Source organism: Pyxicephalus adspersus, chromosome Z, assembly GCF_032062135.1.
Source record: "Pyxicephalus adspersus chromosome Z, UCB_Pads_2.0, whole genome shotgun sequence".
NCBI lineage: Eukaryota > Metazoa > Chordata > Amphibia > Anura > Pyxicephalidae > Pyxicephalus > Pyxicephalus adspersus.
The window spans coordinates 13,924,075-13,943,048 of NC_092871.1; the positions used below are offsets into that span (position 1 = coordinate 13,924,075).

At 39.9% G+C, this 18,974-nt stretch overlaps 3 protein-coding genes across 3 annotated transcripts; all 3 read right to left on the bottom strand.

Annotated features, from left to right (window-relative positions):
• Window positions 1-4,796: 4,796 nt before the first annotated feature.
• LOC140343881 (olfactory receptor 6C3-like) lies at window positions 4,797-5,771 on the bottom strand. Its single transcript, XM_072430782.1, has one exon. The coding sequence runs from the start codon at window positions 5,769-5,771 to the stop codon at window positions 4,797-4,799; it is 975 nt and encodes a 324-aa protein (XP_072286883.1).
• A 5,250-nt stretch (window positions 5,772-11,021) lies between these two features.
• LOC140343883 (olfactory receptor 6C3-like) lies at window positions 11,022-11,957 on the bottom strand. The gene has a single exon (XM_072430785.1). It carries the CDS (start codon window positions 11,955-11,957, stop codon window positions 11,022-11,024), a length of 936 nt encoding a protein of 311 aa, XP_072286886.1.
• A 4,897-nt stretch (window positions 11,958-16,854) lies between these two features.
• Window positions 16,855-17,820, bottom strand: LOC140343885 (olfactory receptor 5G9-like). The gene has a single exon (XM_072430787.1). It carries the CDS (start codon window positions 17,818-17,820, stop codon window positions 16,855-16,857), a length of 966 nt encoding a protein of 321 aa, XP_072286888.1.
• Between the last annotated feature and the right edge of the window lie 1,154 nt (window positions 17,821-18,974).

An 18,974-nucleotide genomic window follows, 5' to 3' on the forward strand; every position in this document is an offset into this window, starting at 1 on the left:
TTGGGGGGATGGCATGGTTGCGATATGACGAGCAATTTCGTCAGAGGATGGCTGTGCGGCAATCGCTGCGCTGGGATCATAAAGATATAGGGTTGTGGATGAAGTTGATGTCTGGTCCTAGGGTTGGGGGTGGGGGTGGTCAGCAGTTTTTTCCAGGAGGGGCCGGCGGTCAGCAGACAGCAGGGGCGCCGGCCAATAGGAAGAAAGGGCTTTGTTGGCTCTTCAATGAGGGGGGTTGCAAATTCGGGGGGGCTTGCAGATTTAAGCATGAGTGTTCGGGATGCGGTGGCAACCATGGGGTCTCCAGGTGTTTTAAGGCAGGGGCCGGGAAAGGCGGTGACGGGGTTGGAAAAGGGGGTGACGCCGGTGAAAGTCGAAAAGATGCGCCCCTTTTTAGGTAAGTACCCGGATAAAGAAGCAGCTAGGGTGTTGGAGAGGGGTTTTACTGAGGGGTTTTGGATTCCAAGTGGGGTGGGGGTGGTGCCGGCGGAATCGCGCAACTTGAAATCAGCTTTGCAACATAAGGAGGTGGTTGCAGACAAATTGGCAAAGGAGGTGAGTTTGGGGCGAATGGGGGGCCCTTTTCGCGAGCCGCCGCTGGAGGGTTTGATAGTATCGCCGTTGGGGTTAGTTCCCAAGAAGGAACCGGGTAAGTTTCGTTTGATTCAGCACTTATCCTTTCCGCCGGGGGCATCTGTGAATGATGGAATTTTGCCTGAGGTTTGTGCGGTGGGATACACTTCTATTGATGCGGCAATTGGGTGGATTAGAAAGTATGGGCAAGGGGCATTGTTGGCCAAGGCTGATATTGAGGCGGCTTTCAGGTTGTTGCCGGTTCATCCGGGTTGCATGCGGTTGTTGGGTTGCAAATGGGAGGGAGAGTATTTTGTGGATCGTTGTTTGCCGATGGGTTGTTCGATTTCTTGTGCTTTGTTCGAAAAGTTTAGTATGTTTTTGGAATGGGTGGTGCGGTCTGTGGCCGCAGTGGGTTCAATAATTCACTACTTGGATGATTTTCTAATGATTGGGCCAGCTGGGAGCTCGGTGTGCAGGGTTTTGTTGGCAACTCTGCAGCATGTGGCGGATAGGTTTGGGGTGCCTTTGGCGGCAGACAAGACCGAAGGGCCGGCTACTGTGCTGACGTTCCTGGGCATTGAGCTGGACACGGTAGCCATGGAAAGTCGGTTACCGCGGGACACGTTGGAGGATTTGAAGGAGGGGGTACAAAGGGCTTGCGGGAGGCACAAAATGCGCCTGCAAGAGATGCAATCCTTGTTGGGCAAGCTTAACTTTGCTTGCAGGGTGATTCGGATGGGTAGGATTTTTTGCAGGCGCTTGGCAGCAGCTACAGCGGGGGTCAAAGCGCCTTCGCATTTTGTGTGGTTGTCCAGGGAGGTGCGGGCGGATCTGGAAATTTGGCGGGTGTTTTTGGACTCATTTAATGGCAAAGCGTTGTGGTTGGAAGGGCCCGTGGAGGCAGTCGATTTGGAATTGTTTACGGATGCGGCGGGGGCTGCCGGGTTTGGAGCATATTTTGGAGGCAAATGGAGTGCGGGCGTTTGGCCTAAGTCATGGGTGGAGAATGGTTTGGTGCAGGACTTGGTGGTCTTGGAATTGTTTCCGATTGTTTTGGCTGTAGAGTTGTGGGGGGCAGAGTTGGGAAACAAGAAGGTTCGTTTTTATTGTGACAATCTGGGGGTGGTTCAAGCGGTTAACAAGTTTTCTGTGTCTTCTGTGCCGGCGGTTAGATTAATGAGGCAGTTAGTACTTCGATGTATGCAGCATAATATTTTTGTTTTTGCGCGTCATATTCCAGGGGTGTATAATGTTATCGCTGACGCTTTGTCTCGTTTGCAGTGGGACAAGTTTCGAGAGTTGGAGCCAGAGGCGGAGCAATGCGGTTGGCCGTGTCCGGAGCGGTTATGGGACATTGCGTTGGGATTTTGAATGGTTTGATTCGGCAGTCGGTGAGTGAGCGCACCTGGGGGGCGTATTCGGCGGTTTGGGCGGAATGGGAAGGTATGTGTGAGCGGCTGGAGTTTGGGGGCACGGTAAGTGAAGCTGTACAGGTTTTGTTGTATTGGTTGGTGCAGGAATTTACCAGGGGTGTGTCGGTCTCGGCCATTAACAGATTGCTGGCGGGGATGGCCTTTTGGTTTAAGAGGCAGGGTTGGCGGGACCTGACGAAGGACTTTATAGTGCGGCAGGCTGTGAAGGGTTATAATAGTGGGCGTAAGAGCCGGGACAGAAGGAGGCCAGTGTCCTTTGGGTTATTACAGGATTTAGTGGGGCAATTAAGGGGTGTGTGTAGTAGTGGCTATGAACGAGTGTTGTTCAGGGCAGCATTCTGTTTAGCATTCTTTGGAGCCATGCGGATCAGTGAATTGGTTAGCCCAACAAGGGTGGTGCCAGGAGGGATATTGGTGGAGGACATGGAGTGTTCGGGGGAGGAGCTTAGCCTGTGGATCAGGCGTTCTAAGACGGATCAAAGTGGTAAAGGTTTGGGGGTGAGGGTTTTTAGATTGGGGGGTGGTTCTGAGGTTTGCCCGGTTCAGGCGGTGGAGGATTTGCTGGCATCTTTTGATGCATGTGGATGGGTCTTTCTTGTCTAGATTTCAATTCACGGCGGTTTTTAAAAAATGCTTGGCGGAGTTGGGCAGGGATGGGGAAGTTTTCTCTTCCCATTCCTTTCGGATCGGGGCTGCTACAGAAGCAGCTCGGTGGGGGTTGAATGAGGCAGCAATCAAACGTATAGGTCGGTGGGAATCGAATAGGTTTCGGTTATATGTCAGGCCACATTTGTTGTGAGGTTCGGGGGTGTGGATGAGGATGGTAAGGGTACTGGTATGTGGGGTGTGGCGAATATGGGGAGGTTTGGGGGTGATTTTTGGTGATTTATTTGTTTGTTTTGTAGTTCTTCAGCGGTGCTTGGTCTGGATCGTGGGGCATTCCTACGTCTGGTGGGGTGCAAAGAGGGCAGATGTCAGGCCAGAGGGACGTCAGTTGGGCTTTCCCAGGAGTGAAGTGTCGATTCGCTGGATAGGCGTGCGTGGCATGCTTTGGAGCAGGATGGTGCCGGAACTGAGGAGATGTGCGGCGCTGGATAGAGCTCCGGACCTAGTGGTTATGCACGCTGGAGGTAATGATTTGGGGAAGAGGGCTATGAAAGGTTTGGTCTGGGATGTGCGCTTGGATTTTTTGCAGTTACAGTTGGAATTTCCAGGTACTGTGTTTGTATGGTCTGATATTGTGGCTCGGTCGGTGTGGCGGGGGGCGAGGTCGATTGAGAGGATTAACAAAGCCAGAATCAAAGTGAATAAAGAGGTGGGGAGGTTTGTGGCCTGGAATGGTGGTTTGGTAGTTCGGCATAGGGAGCTGGAGGAGGATACTTGGCGTTTTTTGCGGAAGGATGGGGTGCACTTGAATGATGTGGGGACGGATTTGTGGTGCCTTGGTGTTCAGGATGGTGTCCAAAGAGCAATCCGAGTGTGGAGGTTTCCCACCAGTGCGCTGTGGCGGTTGAGGTTGGTGGAAGGCAAGAGTCTGGTTTAATTACGGGTAGGGGGGGGGGGCACCCAAGGTGGTGGTGAACCACCCTCCCCCTTTTGGTTAAGTGGAATGTTGGAGGCCCCTTGGTGGTGCTGTGCTGCTAGGGGGCCAGAATGGTATGATGGTGATGATCAAGGAAAAGTGGTGGTGGCGGACTTTGCCTTCCGGACCGGCAACCTAGTGGTTTTGGGTGATAGATTGGTCAGTTAAGGGTTAATGTTAATAGCGTTGAGTATAATTATGTTAAATGCTCCTTTAAATGTTATTTAAATGTTATTTAAAATTATTTAAAGTTATTTATTTGTTATTTGTTATCTTAATTATTTACATAAAGTTAATTATGGTGTTGTTAAATGGTTAATTTGTTAAATAAATGGCTGCTTGCCAGCCAATTTAAATGCATACAGGTGTGGAGTCTTATTGGAAGGGGGAAGAGTGGGGCTGGCAAGGAAAAAGGTAAAAGGTTGGTATTAGGGGTAAATGGGGGGAAGGCTGAAGGGCGGGATCCGGGCTACCCTAGTCATGGCATTTTTTTGTGTTTTGGATGTTGCATCTTCAGATCATTTTATTTCTTTGTATGTGTCTTATTTTTGTTTGTAATTTTTTGTTTTTCTAATGAAAATTCAAATAAAAACCATAATTAAAAATTAAAAATACATATTACAGTAATTACATTCTACATCACTCTGCAAAGTTCTAAAAGAAATACTTTTAAATATATAAAGACATTTTTGCTCTAGCGAAGACATGCAGCTTTTTCCTTGAATTATAGTAGTGAGTTAAACAAAGCATTTTAAATGTTTTTGTGTATCAATGGTGAAATTTCCCTTTACTTCATTTGGTCTTTTATACAATTTGTATATTGTTTTAACATAATTTATTCTCAGTTATTCTTTTATGTTCTTATGTCTAATCTGCCTGGTAAATCAGTAATGATTAAGACATTTAAACAGGATAAATAAACACAATTTATATTCCAAAATGTTGGTGTGTAATAGTAAATATCCTATATAGCTATCTTGTAAGACCTTTATGTTGTTAATTTTATGATAATGATAATCATATTGATGCTTGTTAATGAAAAGCAGGGCAGTGGTTTCAAGTTCTTGTCCAGGAAGATTGTTATTGATAGACTTCAGTAGATGACTCCAGAAGACTGCCAAAAAATTACCGCCTCAGGAAATGTTCTAGGAATTTAGAAAAATACCAAGTCCATGAACAGCCTGGAAATGAAACCTTATTTTTCATCACTCAAAACAGAAAGCTTTGTAAACCTTAAAAAAGCTGTAAAAGCCTGTTTTGCTCTTCCCCTTGTGTCTCATGAGAGCGGCCTTGACATCTTTATTTTTCAAGCTGTAGATTAGAGGATTAAGCATAGGGACAGCAGCCGTGTTAAACAGGGCAAAAACCTTTTTTGCCCCTGAATTCTTACCTACGTTTGGAGTCAGATATTGGCTGAATAATGTAGTGTACAGCAGTACAACAACTGTAAGGTGAGAGGAACACGTGTAGAAAGCTTTATGACGTCCAGAACTAGAATGGATCTTTATAATGGAAGCTATTATAAAAACATAGGAACCAAATGTGAAAAGAAACGGGGTGAACATCATAGGACACAATGCTTCTATAAAGAAAAGAGTTTCCACAAGTCTTGTGTCATTGCAAGAAATCTGGGTCAAGGGGACAACATCACAGAAAAAATGATTGATTTCATTAGTTGTATAGCAAGAAAAGCTGTATACTACCCTGAATGGAGGCAGAACTTCCAAAAAGGCAAAGCACCAGCAGAAAGCAGCCAACAGAACACACGTTTTAGGATTCATAATAGTGTGATAATGCAAAGGTTTACAGATGGCTACATATCGATCATAACTCATGGCTGTCAGAATGACCAACTCAAGAATCTGTAAAGAGCCAAACATATACATCTGTGCCATGCAGGCAAAAAATGAGACCACTTTGTTACCGGTGATGAAATTGGTGAGGATCTTATGCTGGGATACTGTAGTACAAGAAATGTCCACTATGGACAAATTGCCCAGGAAGAAATACATGGGGGTATGGAGCTGGGGGTCCCGGCAAGCAACAAGAATAATAATGTTACCAGACAAGGTGATGAGATAAATGAGAAGAACCACAAGGAAGATGGGAAGCTGAAGATCTGGGTCATCTGATATCCCTTTGATGATGAAATAGTCAATCATTGTTTGGTTCACATACATTTTTCAGACAAAAGCTTAGAATCTGAAATGAGTAAAAAAAAAATTAATAAAAATAATATATGATACTTTAATTGTATTCAGTTGTATTTCTAAAACTGAACTTAAAACTAAAACACCTACATACAAATATGAAAAGCATTAGATGAAAGAACCGACCACCACTGATGAGCTCATCCCTCTTTCAATCTTCTCTCCCATTCAATACTTGATTTAGTTACTGTAGGGTCCTGGTCCAGCACCAGTACCCACCAGGCACCTATCCCCCAATTTAACGCCACACGCTTCACCTATAATAAGCCCCCGCTCAGCTTTTTGAGGCTAGTTGCACTGTCCCAGCACACAGTTGTCCCAGGACTTCAGTGTGCAAAAAATGATGTCTGGGGGGAACTGAAAGAGGAGCCCATAAAAGCAGGACTAGTAACATATTGGGAAGTTAGATAGTCCATTGTTAGTTACAATGTGATCCACAGATATGCAGTACAGAAGAGTCCAGCAAGTCCAGAAACAGAGCCAAGGGTCATGCACAGGTTATAGGTTTGCCAAAGGGGTCCCAGGGGTTAGTACAAGCAGAGTCGGGGTCACAAGTCGGGGTCACAATCAAGTGGAGGGATCAATATCTGGGTTTCAGACATTCTTAGGATGCTGCACGAAATTAAAGTATAGGATTTATTTTATCAGTACTTTAAGCTTTGCTTATGGCAGAACTGAAGTTTGGCTGTTCATTAGCAGACTATGGTCCTGATCACACCTCCACTCCATTACATATAAACTGCACAGTGGCCTCTATATTGTCTTTTTTTTTCTTCACCATTTCTCCATTTTCTTTATGTTATCATTCGTAGCATTGAATTCTTAAAAAAAATGTCGCTTGCCCATTTCCTTTAACAAAAAAAAAATAATGCATCTACATACAAAAACCACATTTATAAATTAAACCAAAGCCTAAAAATTCAAAGCTTTAAAATGCACTACAAAACCAAAAACATGCTATCCAATTGTATATGTATTTACATCTACACATATATATCTATAAATATACATAATAATGGACCTCTGAGGTCGCCTTGTGTTGTGGAAAGTTTATATTTGCTGTTTGCATGTAAATAGCTGCATACTAATACCAGCTTTTTTAAATGCTCTAAAAGAAAACCAAAACAAAAAAAAAAAAACACATACACACATGTAAGATAATGTTATCAGAAATCCTGCTTGGACTCAAATTATTAAGTAAACCAGTCTGTTCTTAAGAAGAGTCTGTTCTTCCAAGTTGACCTTTCCTAAATGCAGTAATAGAGATAACATATCATAGGTGATCAAGTACATGACATTTTAATATACAATACAGAGTGGGTAGATGGGTAAGTATTTATACAGCCTGCAGTGATCATATAGTCCCTATTGTTTTGGTCTCTAAAGAACAATTTGTTATTGTAATTTAAAATCTGTTATTGTTACATATATTATAATCACAAGCAATGTTCAAACTTTGGGAAACAATTTAATTGGCATCAGGAGCAAAACATAAAATGAAAGGAAATAATCTGAATATGGACACAGCAATAACTACCTGATAGTGGTTACTAGTGTGCCCCAAACCAATAAGGTCTTGCCCTCTCTTTTGGTTTTAAGTTGACTTTTTAGTGGTTCTTTAACCTTGAAATTGGGTAAGGTGTGTGTTTGGTGGGAATGTGTCAACACTCAATTGTTCCTGTAACTTCTCTATTAGGTCAGACACGGCTTTCATCACTTCCAGAAAGCCACCAGTGAGCACAATGGCCTAAAAAGTCTTTTTGCAGTTGTATTTGCCACCTGTCTGGAATTTGGCTACTATTCTACTGTACGTGATTGTGGATTTCAGTAGTACAGCATATGCACTAAAAAAACAGTACTTATGCAATGCAATACTGCAAAAAATCACTCTTTCTATTTGTCCTACTGAACCTTGTCACTGGGAATAAATGTGAAGGAAAATCTGAGTTATAACTTTCCCTTAAGGATACTTGTTCCACTGAAACTGAGGATTTCTTTCACTTTGGAGAAATTTTCTAACATTTCAGTTTGTGTTTATGGGACAGGAAGTTAAAGGAAAATGTTATTGATGTGAAAAAATATTGCCTATGCTTTCCAATTTTAAATATTACCTGTGTAGGACTGTTATTGACCAATCTTTGATGATTCTATCCAAAGGCTACTAAAGTACAAAACACCTATAACTAAACTGATTTCACTAAGCATTGTTCTCACTTGTACCTCAGCTGTAGCTGCAGTTCAGCCCATGGATGTTGTTTTAAGGTATAAAAAAAGGGAAAACAAGGATGAGTGGATTACGCAAAAAATGGCAGTACTGTGATGGAGCATATGATTGCCTCTGTATACATTAGAGAGGAGTATCCAACTCAGATGGTAATCCATTGTCCTTAATATTTTATTCTCAGCTACTGGGTCAAAACGAGTGAGGTCTCAGACCAAAAAAAGGCTACATACATCATTAACAAAGGTAACTCTTTAGCAGCCAGCTAGGTAACAGTCTTTCAAGTCAGAAAGCACATGGTGGCCTTAGATAGCTGAGGCCATTTCGGGCCATCAGGACTTGCAACTATGTCAACAGTGGGGAGGCAAATATTAATGTAAAAGCCTAGGATATTCATAAAGAAGGGCCTAACTTACTGCAAAAAGGTAATCAGTAACTGGCTGGTAAACAAATTTAAAAGGTCAGTACTAGGAATAAGGGAGCGAGATTTGTAAGTTCGATCTTGCAGTGAATTGGGCCTTTCTAGCTTACCGAACACGTCAGCAAAAACGGCCTTGTGAGTTCGGCCATCAAATTCAAATTTTCTGGACCTCCAAGAGCAATCAGGGGAGCGGAGCTGACAGCCCTTCTCCCCTGATTGCTTTTGCAGCCCTACCAGAACTGTAGTATGTGTTTTTGGATAGAGATTCTCTATCCGAGAGCACAGGTGTCCCGTGGCTGTGCTCATGATTGAATGCAGCCGTGGGAATCATTCTATAATTGCCTCGGACTTCTCGTGGACCCATCAGAAGTTTGAGGAAATTTTCGCGAGACTGGCAGAGGCCTTCTCGCTCATCCCTAGTCAGTACATGTTCTGTCTCAGTCATCTGGATCTCTACACGTAATCTGGCAAATGACATATCAATATTACTATTGTTATACAGTATTGATATAGCGCCAACTTATTACACAGCGCTGTATATTTATTGGGGGTTGCAATGTACAGACAGATACAGTGACACAGGAGGAGGAAAGGACCCTGCACCAAAGAGTCACTCAATAGGAAGGGGATATGGAATGATGGTTGACTAGTGAGGGTTTAGGAAACAGAAGAAAATGGGTAGGCAAACTTGAAAGGATGGGTTTTGAGTACTCTTTTAAAGGAGCAGAAAGTAGGAGCAAGCCAAACAGAATAGGGAAGACCATTCCAGAGAGTCGGGACGGCTCTAGAAAAGTCTTGGAGCCGTGTGTGTGACAAGGTCATTAGTAGCTTGTTGGAGGAGCGAAGAGAGTGATCTTACCTTATTGAGGAAATCCCTGCACTAGAGCAAAATGAGAAACAAGTGTAGATTTAAACAGGCTTTAGGGAGCACATTCCTGCACCTGCATCATATCAAAATACCATGTAGTTAAAGTCATTAGCTATTTGTTAACAAAGGTCTTCAATTCTGGACCAGATCCATTCCATGTTTGCTGGATCACCCACCTTCACTGATGAAAGTGTATCTTCTCCAGCCTTGGAGATCCTTATTAAATCAGGGCCATTGTATCAGTATGCCATATTCTGCTTACAGCTAGGCTCACTATTTCAAACTTGTGAAGATCTATCATATCTCCAAACCTCTCCATGTTCTAATTAAGACATTATTACACGGACCTTTACAGTGATCATAGTCATGCCATTAACTGTCCCTCAAAAGGGCTCACGATCTAATGTCCCTACCATAGTTATATGTCATTGACACCATTTAAGGCCAATTTTTGGAGGGAAGCCTATTTACCTAACTGCATGTATTTAAGATATGGAAGGAAACCAGAGTGCCCGGAAGAAACCCACACAAACAAGGGAAGAACATATGAACTCCTTGCAGATGGTGTTCTGGCCCAGATTTGAACTTTGGACCTAGCACTTCGAAGGTAAGAGTGCTAGCCACTGAGCCATCTGTATTTAGTAAATTGCACACTTTTGCTATAGAAAATGCTAAGTTTTTTTGTTTGTTTTAGTTAGCGAACAGAAAGGTAGCACAATCCAGTTATTTATTTTTTTATATATTTGTGCTTGTACAAAATGGTGACATTTCCCTTTACTGCTTATCCTAATGCAACAGCAAGGAGAATAACCATGTTACACAGATGTTCCCAGAACTAGTATGCCCATTAGAAGATTTTTTTCCTCATCTCTTCTAAGAACAAAACAAAAAAAATAGATTTCTGCTCTCTTTCAGTTTTGGTAACAATGACCACTATTACAAGTAGAGAGGTAAATCTCCCCAATGGGACAATAGTAGCAATACAATACATGTAGATTTCTTTCTACTAAAAAAGTTTTGTCACTTTAGGGAATCTGATCAGCCTGTACTTCAGATCTAATATACAATTTGTATATTATTTTAAATTATTCTTTTATGTATTAGTCTACCAATCTGTCTATTCTGTCTGGGTAATCAGTAGTGTTTGTATTGAAAGAATATTTCAATTGGAATTCTTGTTTTGTTTTTTGTTTTTACATTCTTTATTTTTGATTTTTCAAAACTATAACAATAAACATTGAACTGAAACAGCAGTAAGTTACAAAAGTGTTCATAACAAATAATAATTTCAAAATAGTCCAACTCAAAGAAACAAAAAAGTCCCTATGTCCAAGATTAGAAAAATCAAATCAACGTGGAGGAATTTTAGTTTATAAGGATAAGCATTTGCAATTTCTATTCCAGGAAATGGGTAAGTATTAGAAAATATCTGTAATAGCAAATTTCTGAATCCTTTATATTTCCTGTTCATTTCATGGAGATGATACTCAAATTGATATTTATTGATGCAGAATAGTGCAAAATTTTCAAGTCACTGCCCAAGATGACTTTTATTGATAGACTTCAGCAGATGACACCAGAGGACTGGCTAAAATGTTGATATTTGATCTGTCATAACCAAGAGTTTACATGAATTTCCATGCCAAGTCCATGGACAGTCAGGAAATAAAACCACTAATAGCAGAAAGCTTTGTAAATACTAAAAAAAGTTTAAAGGTGTGTTTTGCTCTTCCCCTTGCATCTCATGAGAGCGGCCTTGACATCTTTATTTTTCAAGCTATAGATCAGAGGATTAAGCATTGGAACAGCAGCCGTGTTAAACAGGGCAAAAACTTTTTTGGCCCCTGAATTCTTACCAACGTTTGGAGTCAGATATTGGCTGAATAATGTAGTGTACAGCAGTACAACAACTGTAAGGTGGGAGGAACACGTGTAGAAGGCTTTAAGTCGTCCAGAACTGGAGCGGATCTTCATAATAGAAGCTATTATAAAAACATAGGAAGCAAATGTAAGAAGAAACGGGGTGAACATCATAGGACACAAGGCTTCTATGAAGAAAAGAGTTTCCACGAGTCTTGTGTCATTGCAAGAAATCTGGGTCAAAGGGACAATATCACAAAAGAAGTGGTTGATTTCATTAGTTGTATAGCAAGAAAAGCTGTATACTACCCCCACTGGGGGTAAGACTTCCAAAAAGGCAAAGCACCAGCAGAAAGCAGCCAACAGAACACACGTTTTAGGATTCATAATAGTGTGATAATGCAAAGGTTTACAGATGGCCAAATATCGGTCATAACTCATGGCTGTCAGAATGACCAACTCAAGAATCTGTAATGAGCCAAACATAAACATCTGTGCCATGCAGGCAAAAAAAGAGACCACTTTGTTACCGGTGATGAAATTGGTGAGGATCTTATGCTGGGATACTGTAGTACAAGAAATGTCCACTATGGACAAATTGCCCAGGAAGAAATACATGGGGGTATGGAGCCGGGGGTCCCGACAAGCAACAAGAATAATAATGTTACCAGACAAGGTGATGAGATAAATGAAAAGAACCACAAGGAAGATGGGAAGCTGAAGATCTGGGTCATCTGATATTCCTTTGATGATGAAATAGTCAATCATTGTTTGGTTCACATACATTTTTCAGACTAAAGCTTTGAATCTGAAAATAGTAAAGTAAAAAGTAATTCATAAACAATATTTTAATTGTCTTCACTCGTACAGGGTTGATTTAGATGGAATGCTGTACGTGATGGCCTGTTATACCACGGGTTCTGTTTCCAGGCTCAGTAGAGCTGTTTAGAATGAGGTCATGGAATCATGACCATATTCCTTCCTTTTAGTATTATACTACAATGGCTGGTCAACTTTTGCTAGAAATTCCTGTAGGTTTCACCATGATCTCTGTTGTCTGTAATTTTAAGGACCTACTCATTATTAATAAAGTGCAGCCACCACATTACAAAGGTTAAATGGTCATTAAGTCTGGGGGGGAGGAATAATCCATATTATTTACCTTTTTCCTTGCACCACCAGGCATCCACAATGTTGTGCAACCATGTTGGTTTAATTTCTTCTGATGTCTAAGCACAATGCAAGACCAGAAGTCTGATATTGTATGTGAAGATGGTAGGCATCTTTACATTAGGAGGAGAACATTGGCTGTCGTGTGAATAAGAAAAAGGATCAGCACTACATTCCATTGTTTTTACCCCTAGACCCACTGTGCAAATAACCTTTGTAAAAGCATGGAGTACCCCTCTGCAGGGGATTTTGTAATGCCTAGCTTAACTATTATCCAAGGTTGAATATTTAGTGTCTTCAAATCAGAAAATCCATATAGGAGACCAAAAAACTGTGAGGTCTATTGAGGTGAGGTCTATTTGCAAGATAAAGGTAATCATTGTGGCTGACCATGTGGAATAATCAATCTGCAGGCTCCAATAGCGATTCCACTCAAAGTTAAAGTGTTGGATTTATTCTAATAGTATGGAAAAGGGGACGGGTCCTTCCCCAAAAAATGTTAAAAAAAATTAAAAAATACAGTTTTACATTATATAAAAGGGTTAGCCATCCTTTATATAATGTTATAAATTTGGTATTAAGTGTGCTTTAAATGTTGCAAAACTGGATACGGACAGCTTATTAAAAGACCATGTCCACACCTCTACACATAAAAAATAAAAAAATACATATGAACTCCTTGGTGGCCTATGTATTGTCATTGTTTTTAATGTCACTGTTCAAAGCATTTAATTTTGTTCCTAAAAAATACTGCTTACCCATTTACTATAACAACCAAAAATGCATCTGCATGCAAAAACAGCATTTTTTGCATGCAGAAAATAAATTACCTCAAAAGGCTAAACAATTCAAAACTTTAAAATGTACTACAAAACCAGAAACATGTCATATACATTTGCTTTGGCCAAAAAATATATGCATACATCCCATTCTATAAAAAATACACTGAATGTACTGAACAGGGCCTTCAGCATTTTTTTCTTAATAATGCTTCTCTAAAGATTTAGATATACACATCAATGCGCCTCAATGCACCTCTGAGGTCACCTTGTATTGTGCCAAGTTTATATTGGCTTTTTAGCTTGTGAATAGCTACATACTGATGTCATCTTTTTGAATGCCCTAAAAGCAAACACACACACACACACACACACACACACACATATATATATATATATATTATAATATATTATGCACAAAATACAATTCACTTGTAAGTTTATGGTATATCAGTTTGGTGTTTTCGCTTATAAAGAACAAAATGTATTACCCTATTTAGTAAACCCGTCTGTTCTTCTAAGGTTGTCTGTTTTTCCAAGTACTACTTTTCCAATTTCAGTAATAGAGACAACGCATGATAGGTGATACAGTACATGAAATAGTAATGCATAATACTGATTGGGTAGATGAATGAGTACATATATATATCCTGCAGTGATCCTAACAGGCCCTGTTGTTTTTGGTCTCTGAAGAACACCTTAATTGCTAATTACGTCTTATAATCTGTTATTGTTACATAAATTATAATCACGTGTAATGTTTATCCTTTGGGAAACAATTTAATCGGCATTGGGGACAAAACAGTGAAAATAATCAGTGGACTGGTAATGCTATCAAGAAAAAAATGGATCTATCATCATCAAGTAAATTTTTCATGAGGAATATAACTAATATATTAACACATTAAAAATACTTTATCAGCAAGGGCAGTGTAATATATTTGTTGAAAGTGTAAACTGAATAGTAAAAAGTATATCCTCCAAATATTCACACAATAACTATCTCATCTTAAATGCTATTGTGCTACGAACCAGAGAGGCTATGCCCTCCATTGTGTTTTCCAGATGACTTTATTATTATTATTACACAGTATTTATATAGCGCCGTCATATTACGCAGCGCTGTACACAGTTGATAGTCGTGTCACTAGCTGTCCCTCAGGAGATCACAATCTAATGTCCCTACCATAGTCATTTGTCATCTAAGGTCAATTTTGAGGGGAAGCCAATTAACCTTAATGCATGTTTTTGGGATGTGGGAGGAAACTGGAGTACCCGGAGGAAACCCACGCAGACACGGGGAGAACCTGCAAACTCCATGCAGATACTGTCCTGGCCGACACTGTGGGAATCTTTCAAGGCCCCCAATAACTCCTTCATTGGGTCAGAAACTGGTTTATCACATCCAGTAAGCCACTGGTGAGCACAAAGTCTAGAAGTGTTTTTGCTGTTGAATTTGAATTTGAATACTTTAACTGGTTGTAGATTTCATTGGTAGAGTATGTGCCCCAAAAACCTAAACTAACTAACCCTAATCCTTCACTCCAATAAAAAATAGGTTTTTGTCTTTTTTTTTATTGCTTTAACCAAAGCCTTCAGCATGCCATGGCTTTAAGGATATATTCTTCTGAACGTGTTCTAGTAATAGTAAAGATGTTTTAAAGCTTTCCAAGACTGTATCAGTTCTATCAGTGCCCCAGCATTTTATATTCACCCAGAACAACACCTTATTGTAACCACCATATAAAGTGACTTATGTTCAAATGTTGATTGTCCAAGGCCAGGAAGTGTGAAATTTGTTGACCCCCCTTATTTTACTAACATAATCTCATCCTTGGTGTCAGGAAGTCTGCATAGTTGTTAAACCTTCCTAAATGACACTGTTGCTGACGTTTGTCGTCATGTAATCTTCTCTGTTTAGTTGGAAACAATTACAACAGTGCAATTTTTCTCAGAATTTCACCCTTACAGATTGCCAAAAAGATTATTGGTGTCACCTGAACTGACTTGAGAGGTACAAGTTGCTCATTGCTCAAGAAACCTATGGAGGAACCCTGGTTAGAAACACTCGTCTAGTACATGACAGCTTTAAACACAAAAATCACCACTACTAAAAACCTCCTAACTTCCTAAGGCACCAACAGCATCTGTATAGGTTGGGGCCATCATCCTTTCTACAACTGCAAAGCATTTTTTATTTTTATGTTTTTTACTGAAAAGCTTGTTTTTGGGGTATGGTGTGGGTGTGGTATATTATCTTTAAAAATGTTCGGCTAAAACCTATTTTTTTAGGTTTTGTATAGTAGAGGAAAGGGGAACAATTAAGAAGTTTTGAAAGGCTAATTTTTAGGGCTAAAGCTGCAACACGTGCAATTATTGTCGCTGGAAAGGATCTTTTACAATCCTTATCAACAACAAAGGACTGCACGTTGCATGAACGATGCTGTACATATAGCAACGTTCTGCTCTATGGAGAGGGGAGGGGGAAAACAATGGAGTGGCACCCCGCTGCAATCTCTGCCCTTTTCCTTGCATTCGGAACGTTCGTTGTCCATCGTCCGTGGATCCGCCAGGACGGTCGTTCTGACAATGGGCCCTGGGAGGAATATAGGGCGAGAACCATTGAACGTGTGTACGTAGCTTTAAACCAAAAAAAAAGTAAAAAGGAGAAATGGGGAAGCTGACAGGAAAAAATAAACAAATCAAATAAATTCCAAACCAAAGAAATTCCTTTCTGGAAAAATCCATCCCCAAATTCTTCCCAAAATGAATAAAACAAGTTTGGGCTGAATGTACATATTTTTGCTGATTACATGTTTTCAATTTAATGACACTTAAGTAATTCACTAATCAGACCTCATGTACCCTGATATACATTTTAAAAATTATAATAAACATTAAAAATATTTCATCATTTCAGCCTATTGGATGACAAATACCAATGATGCTCTGTGTGGTGCTTATTATTATTATTATTATTAAACAGGATTTATATAGCGCCAACATATTACGCAGCGCTGTACATTATAGTTGTAGTTTTTAAAATATATTTTTTAATAAATCTTTGATTTAATTATTATATTTTGATGTCAAAAATACAGTTACAAAGCAAATGAAAAATGTACCAGTGATACAATAGCAGTCAGCAAACAGAAGGGAAAAAAGTTTTGTTTTTATCCCCCACTTTTCCAGTTACAAAACTTCTCTTGATAAGATATGGTAAGTTACATTTTTCAGTATACATAAGCAAAAATACATACAAGCAAAAACTCAATATACATTTTTTAAAATACATAAGGGGGATATGCCGTAGATAATCTACTGGAAGGGTTGCCATCCAGAATTCTGTGAAGATACCCAGATGTAGGAAACAAATGTTTAATTCTGTTTTAGTGGAAATGTTAAGCGTAGCAATGAAGCTCTCACAGGTTTCAAAGAGAAAGCTTTCCCACATTTTAAAGAAGAGTTGAGCCTTGGAGTCTCGATGAAAGGAGCTTTGTTAAGAAGAGCTTTATCAAGGGTGGGGAAGTCCAGAACTGTCTTCCTTCCTACTGCTACTAATAGTGCCAGGTGTTGTGCTCCCTGAGAGAAACAGGGGAAATACATTTCTAAAAAACCCAAGATTGCCCATTTAGTGGTTAAAGGCGAGAAGTTGTAAAGTAGGTTTAGGTCACTGGCCAAATCCAGGTGCTCTATGCCCTATATTGAGAGGTTTAGAAGGCAAATGCCAGGGGTTAGGAATGATTTCTAGTCCAGGGAGAGTGGTGAATGTCCATTTTGATCTTTCCTTTGCTCCTCCTGAGAACGGCCTTCACATCTTTATTTTTTAAGCTGTAGATCAGTGGATTAAGCATTGGTACCCCAGCTGTGTTAAACAAAGCAAAAACCTTTTTGGCATCCAAGGTGCTGCTTACATTTGGTGTCAGATATTGACTAAACAGTGTAGTATACAGCAGTATGACAACTGTGAGGTGGGAAGAACATGTGTAGAAGGCCTTATGTCGGCCAGAACTTGAAGGGATCTTTAATATTGCAGCAATAATAAAAACATAAGAAATAAATGTGAGAAGGAATGGGGTGAGAATCATGGGACCCACTCCTTCTATAAAAAACAGGGTTTCCACAAATCTTGTGTCATTGCACGAAATCTGCATCAAAGGGACAATATCACAAAAAAAGTGGTTGACTTCCGTAGTCGTATAGCAAGAAAAGCTATATACCACCCCAACTGGGGGCAGAACTTCAAAAAATCCAAACAACCAGCAAAAAGCAGCCAACAGAACACATGTTCTTGGATTCATAATTACATGATAATGCAAAGGTTTACAAATAGCCACATATCGATCATAACTCATGGCGGTCAGTGTGACTAGCTCAACACACTGCAAAGAACCAAACAAATACATCTGTGCCATGCAGGCAAAGAAGGAAACTACTTTGTAACCGGTGATGAAATTGGTGAGGATCTTATGAAGAGTCACTGTAGTACAAAAGATGTCAACTACAGAGAGGTTTCCAAGGAAGAAATACATGGGTGTGTGGAGCCGGGGGTCGCGGCAAGCAATAAGTATGGTTAGGTTACCAGATACAGTAATGAGATAAATGAGAAGAACCACAATAAAGATGGGAAGCTGCATGTTTGGGTCATCCGATATACCTTTAATGATGAAGTAGTCAACAGATGTTTGATTTACATACATTTTTTAAAGGCTTAGAATCTGAGAATAGAACACACAGTCAATATATGCCACTGTTAGTCTATTTACCCCAATTGTGGAAGACCAAGAAAGTTATTTATTTGTCCAGTCCTCCCAGAACATATGGTGTAATAATGTACATAAAAATATTTCAAACACAGAAACCTGGCTTGTGGCTTCATGCTAATTGTTAGGGAGGGACTTTTCCTAATCATAAGCTACTAATCAGATAGGGTCTTAAAGTATTAGGCAGCAAGATCCCTACAATTACTTTGGTATATAATAATATGCTTTGCTAATGTTCTAGTTTCCAGGTTAACAACTTTAAAAAGGATGATATCATGGAAGTAAAACCACAGTCCTGCCATCCGCACCCCTGTTGTCCAAATGGACGCAAAAAAGTCCTAAAACCTTAAACTGCACCACAATATACAAAGACAATGATACCAATATATCCATAGAAAAATAGGTATTTTTTTTATCATACATACATATAAACAAACATATAGACAAAAAAGATAAACCTCAATTAAACGCATGAAAGGCATGAGCAAAAAAGACCCCCCAGTATAAATACTGCAACAAATATTTAGTTCTGGCAATTATTAAATAAACGTAACTTAAAAGATAAAAACACCCTGAGCTCAAGGGTTACATGGAGCCAGCAAATATTTTACCTCTAATTTATCAGAGATTTGTTTGTTCCACACATCTGTTGTTATGGGGGGAGCCCCCTCATCAATGTTAGCTTTAGCTTAAGGCTACAAGTAAATGTTTGGCTAGATTGCCTATTCTACTATATTTTTTCTTGAATGAAATAAACATCCTTGCACCATCTATATACTAGAAAAATGTGAGAAGGCTAACTGAACCATCAGGGACTGGCTCTGGCTTTATTTGAATTGTAGCAACTCATCATGGATGTCGAGGTAAATCTGTGATGCAGATTGAAATTTTGAGATTTTCGTGAATCGGTTGGGTTTTTTAATAATTTGGTAACAATCCTACACACTAGATAGATTTCAGCTGTTTATCTTAACCTTATAATATAGACTGATCAGATTTTTAACAATTACAATAGGGTCTAAATGTTTCCACTGGTCTGTATTTATAGGAATAAGGAACAGCCTTTGGGAAAATTTATTTTAAAGAAATAT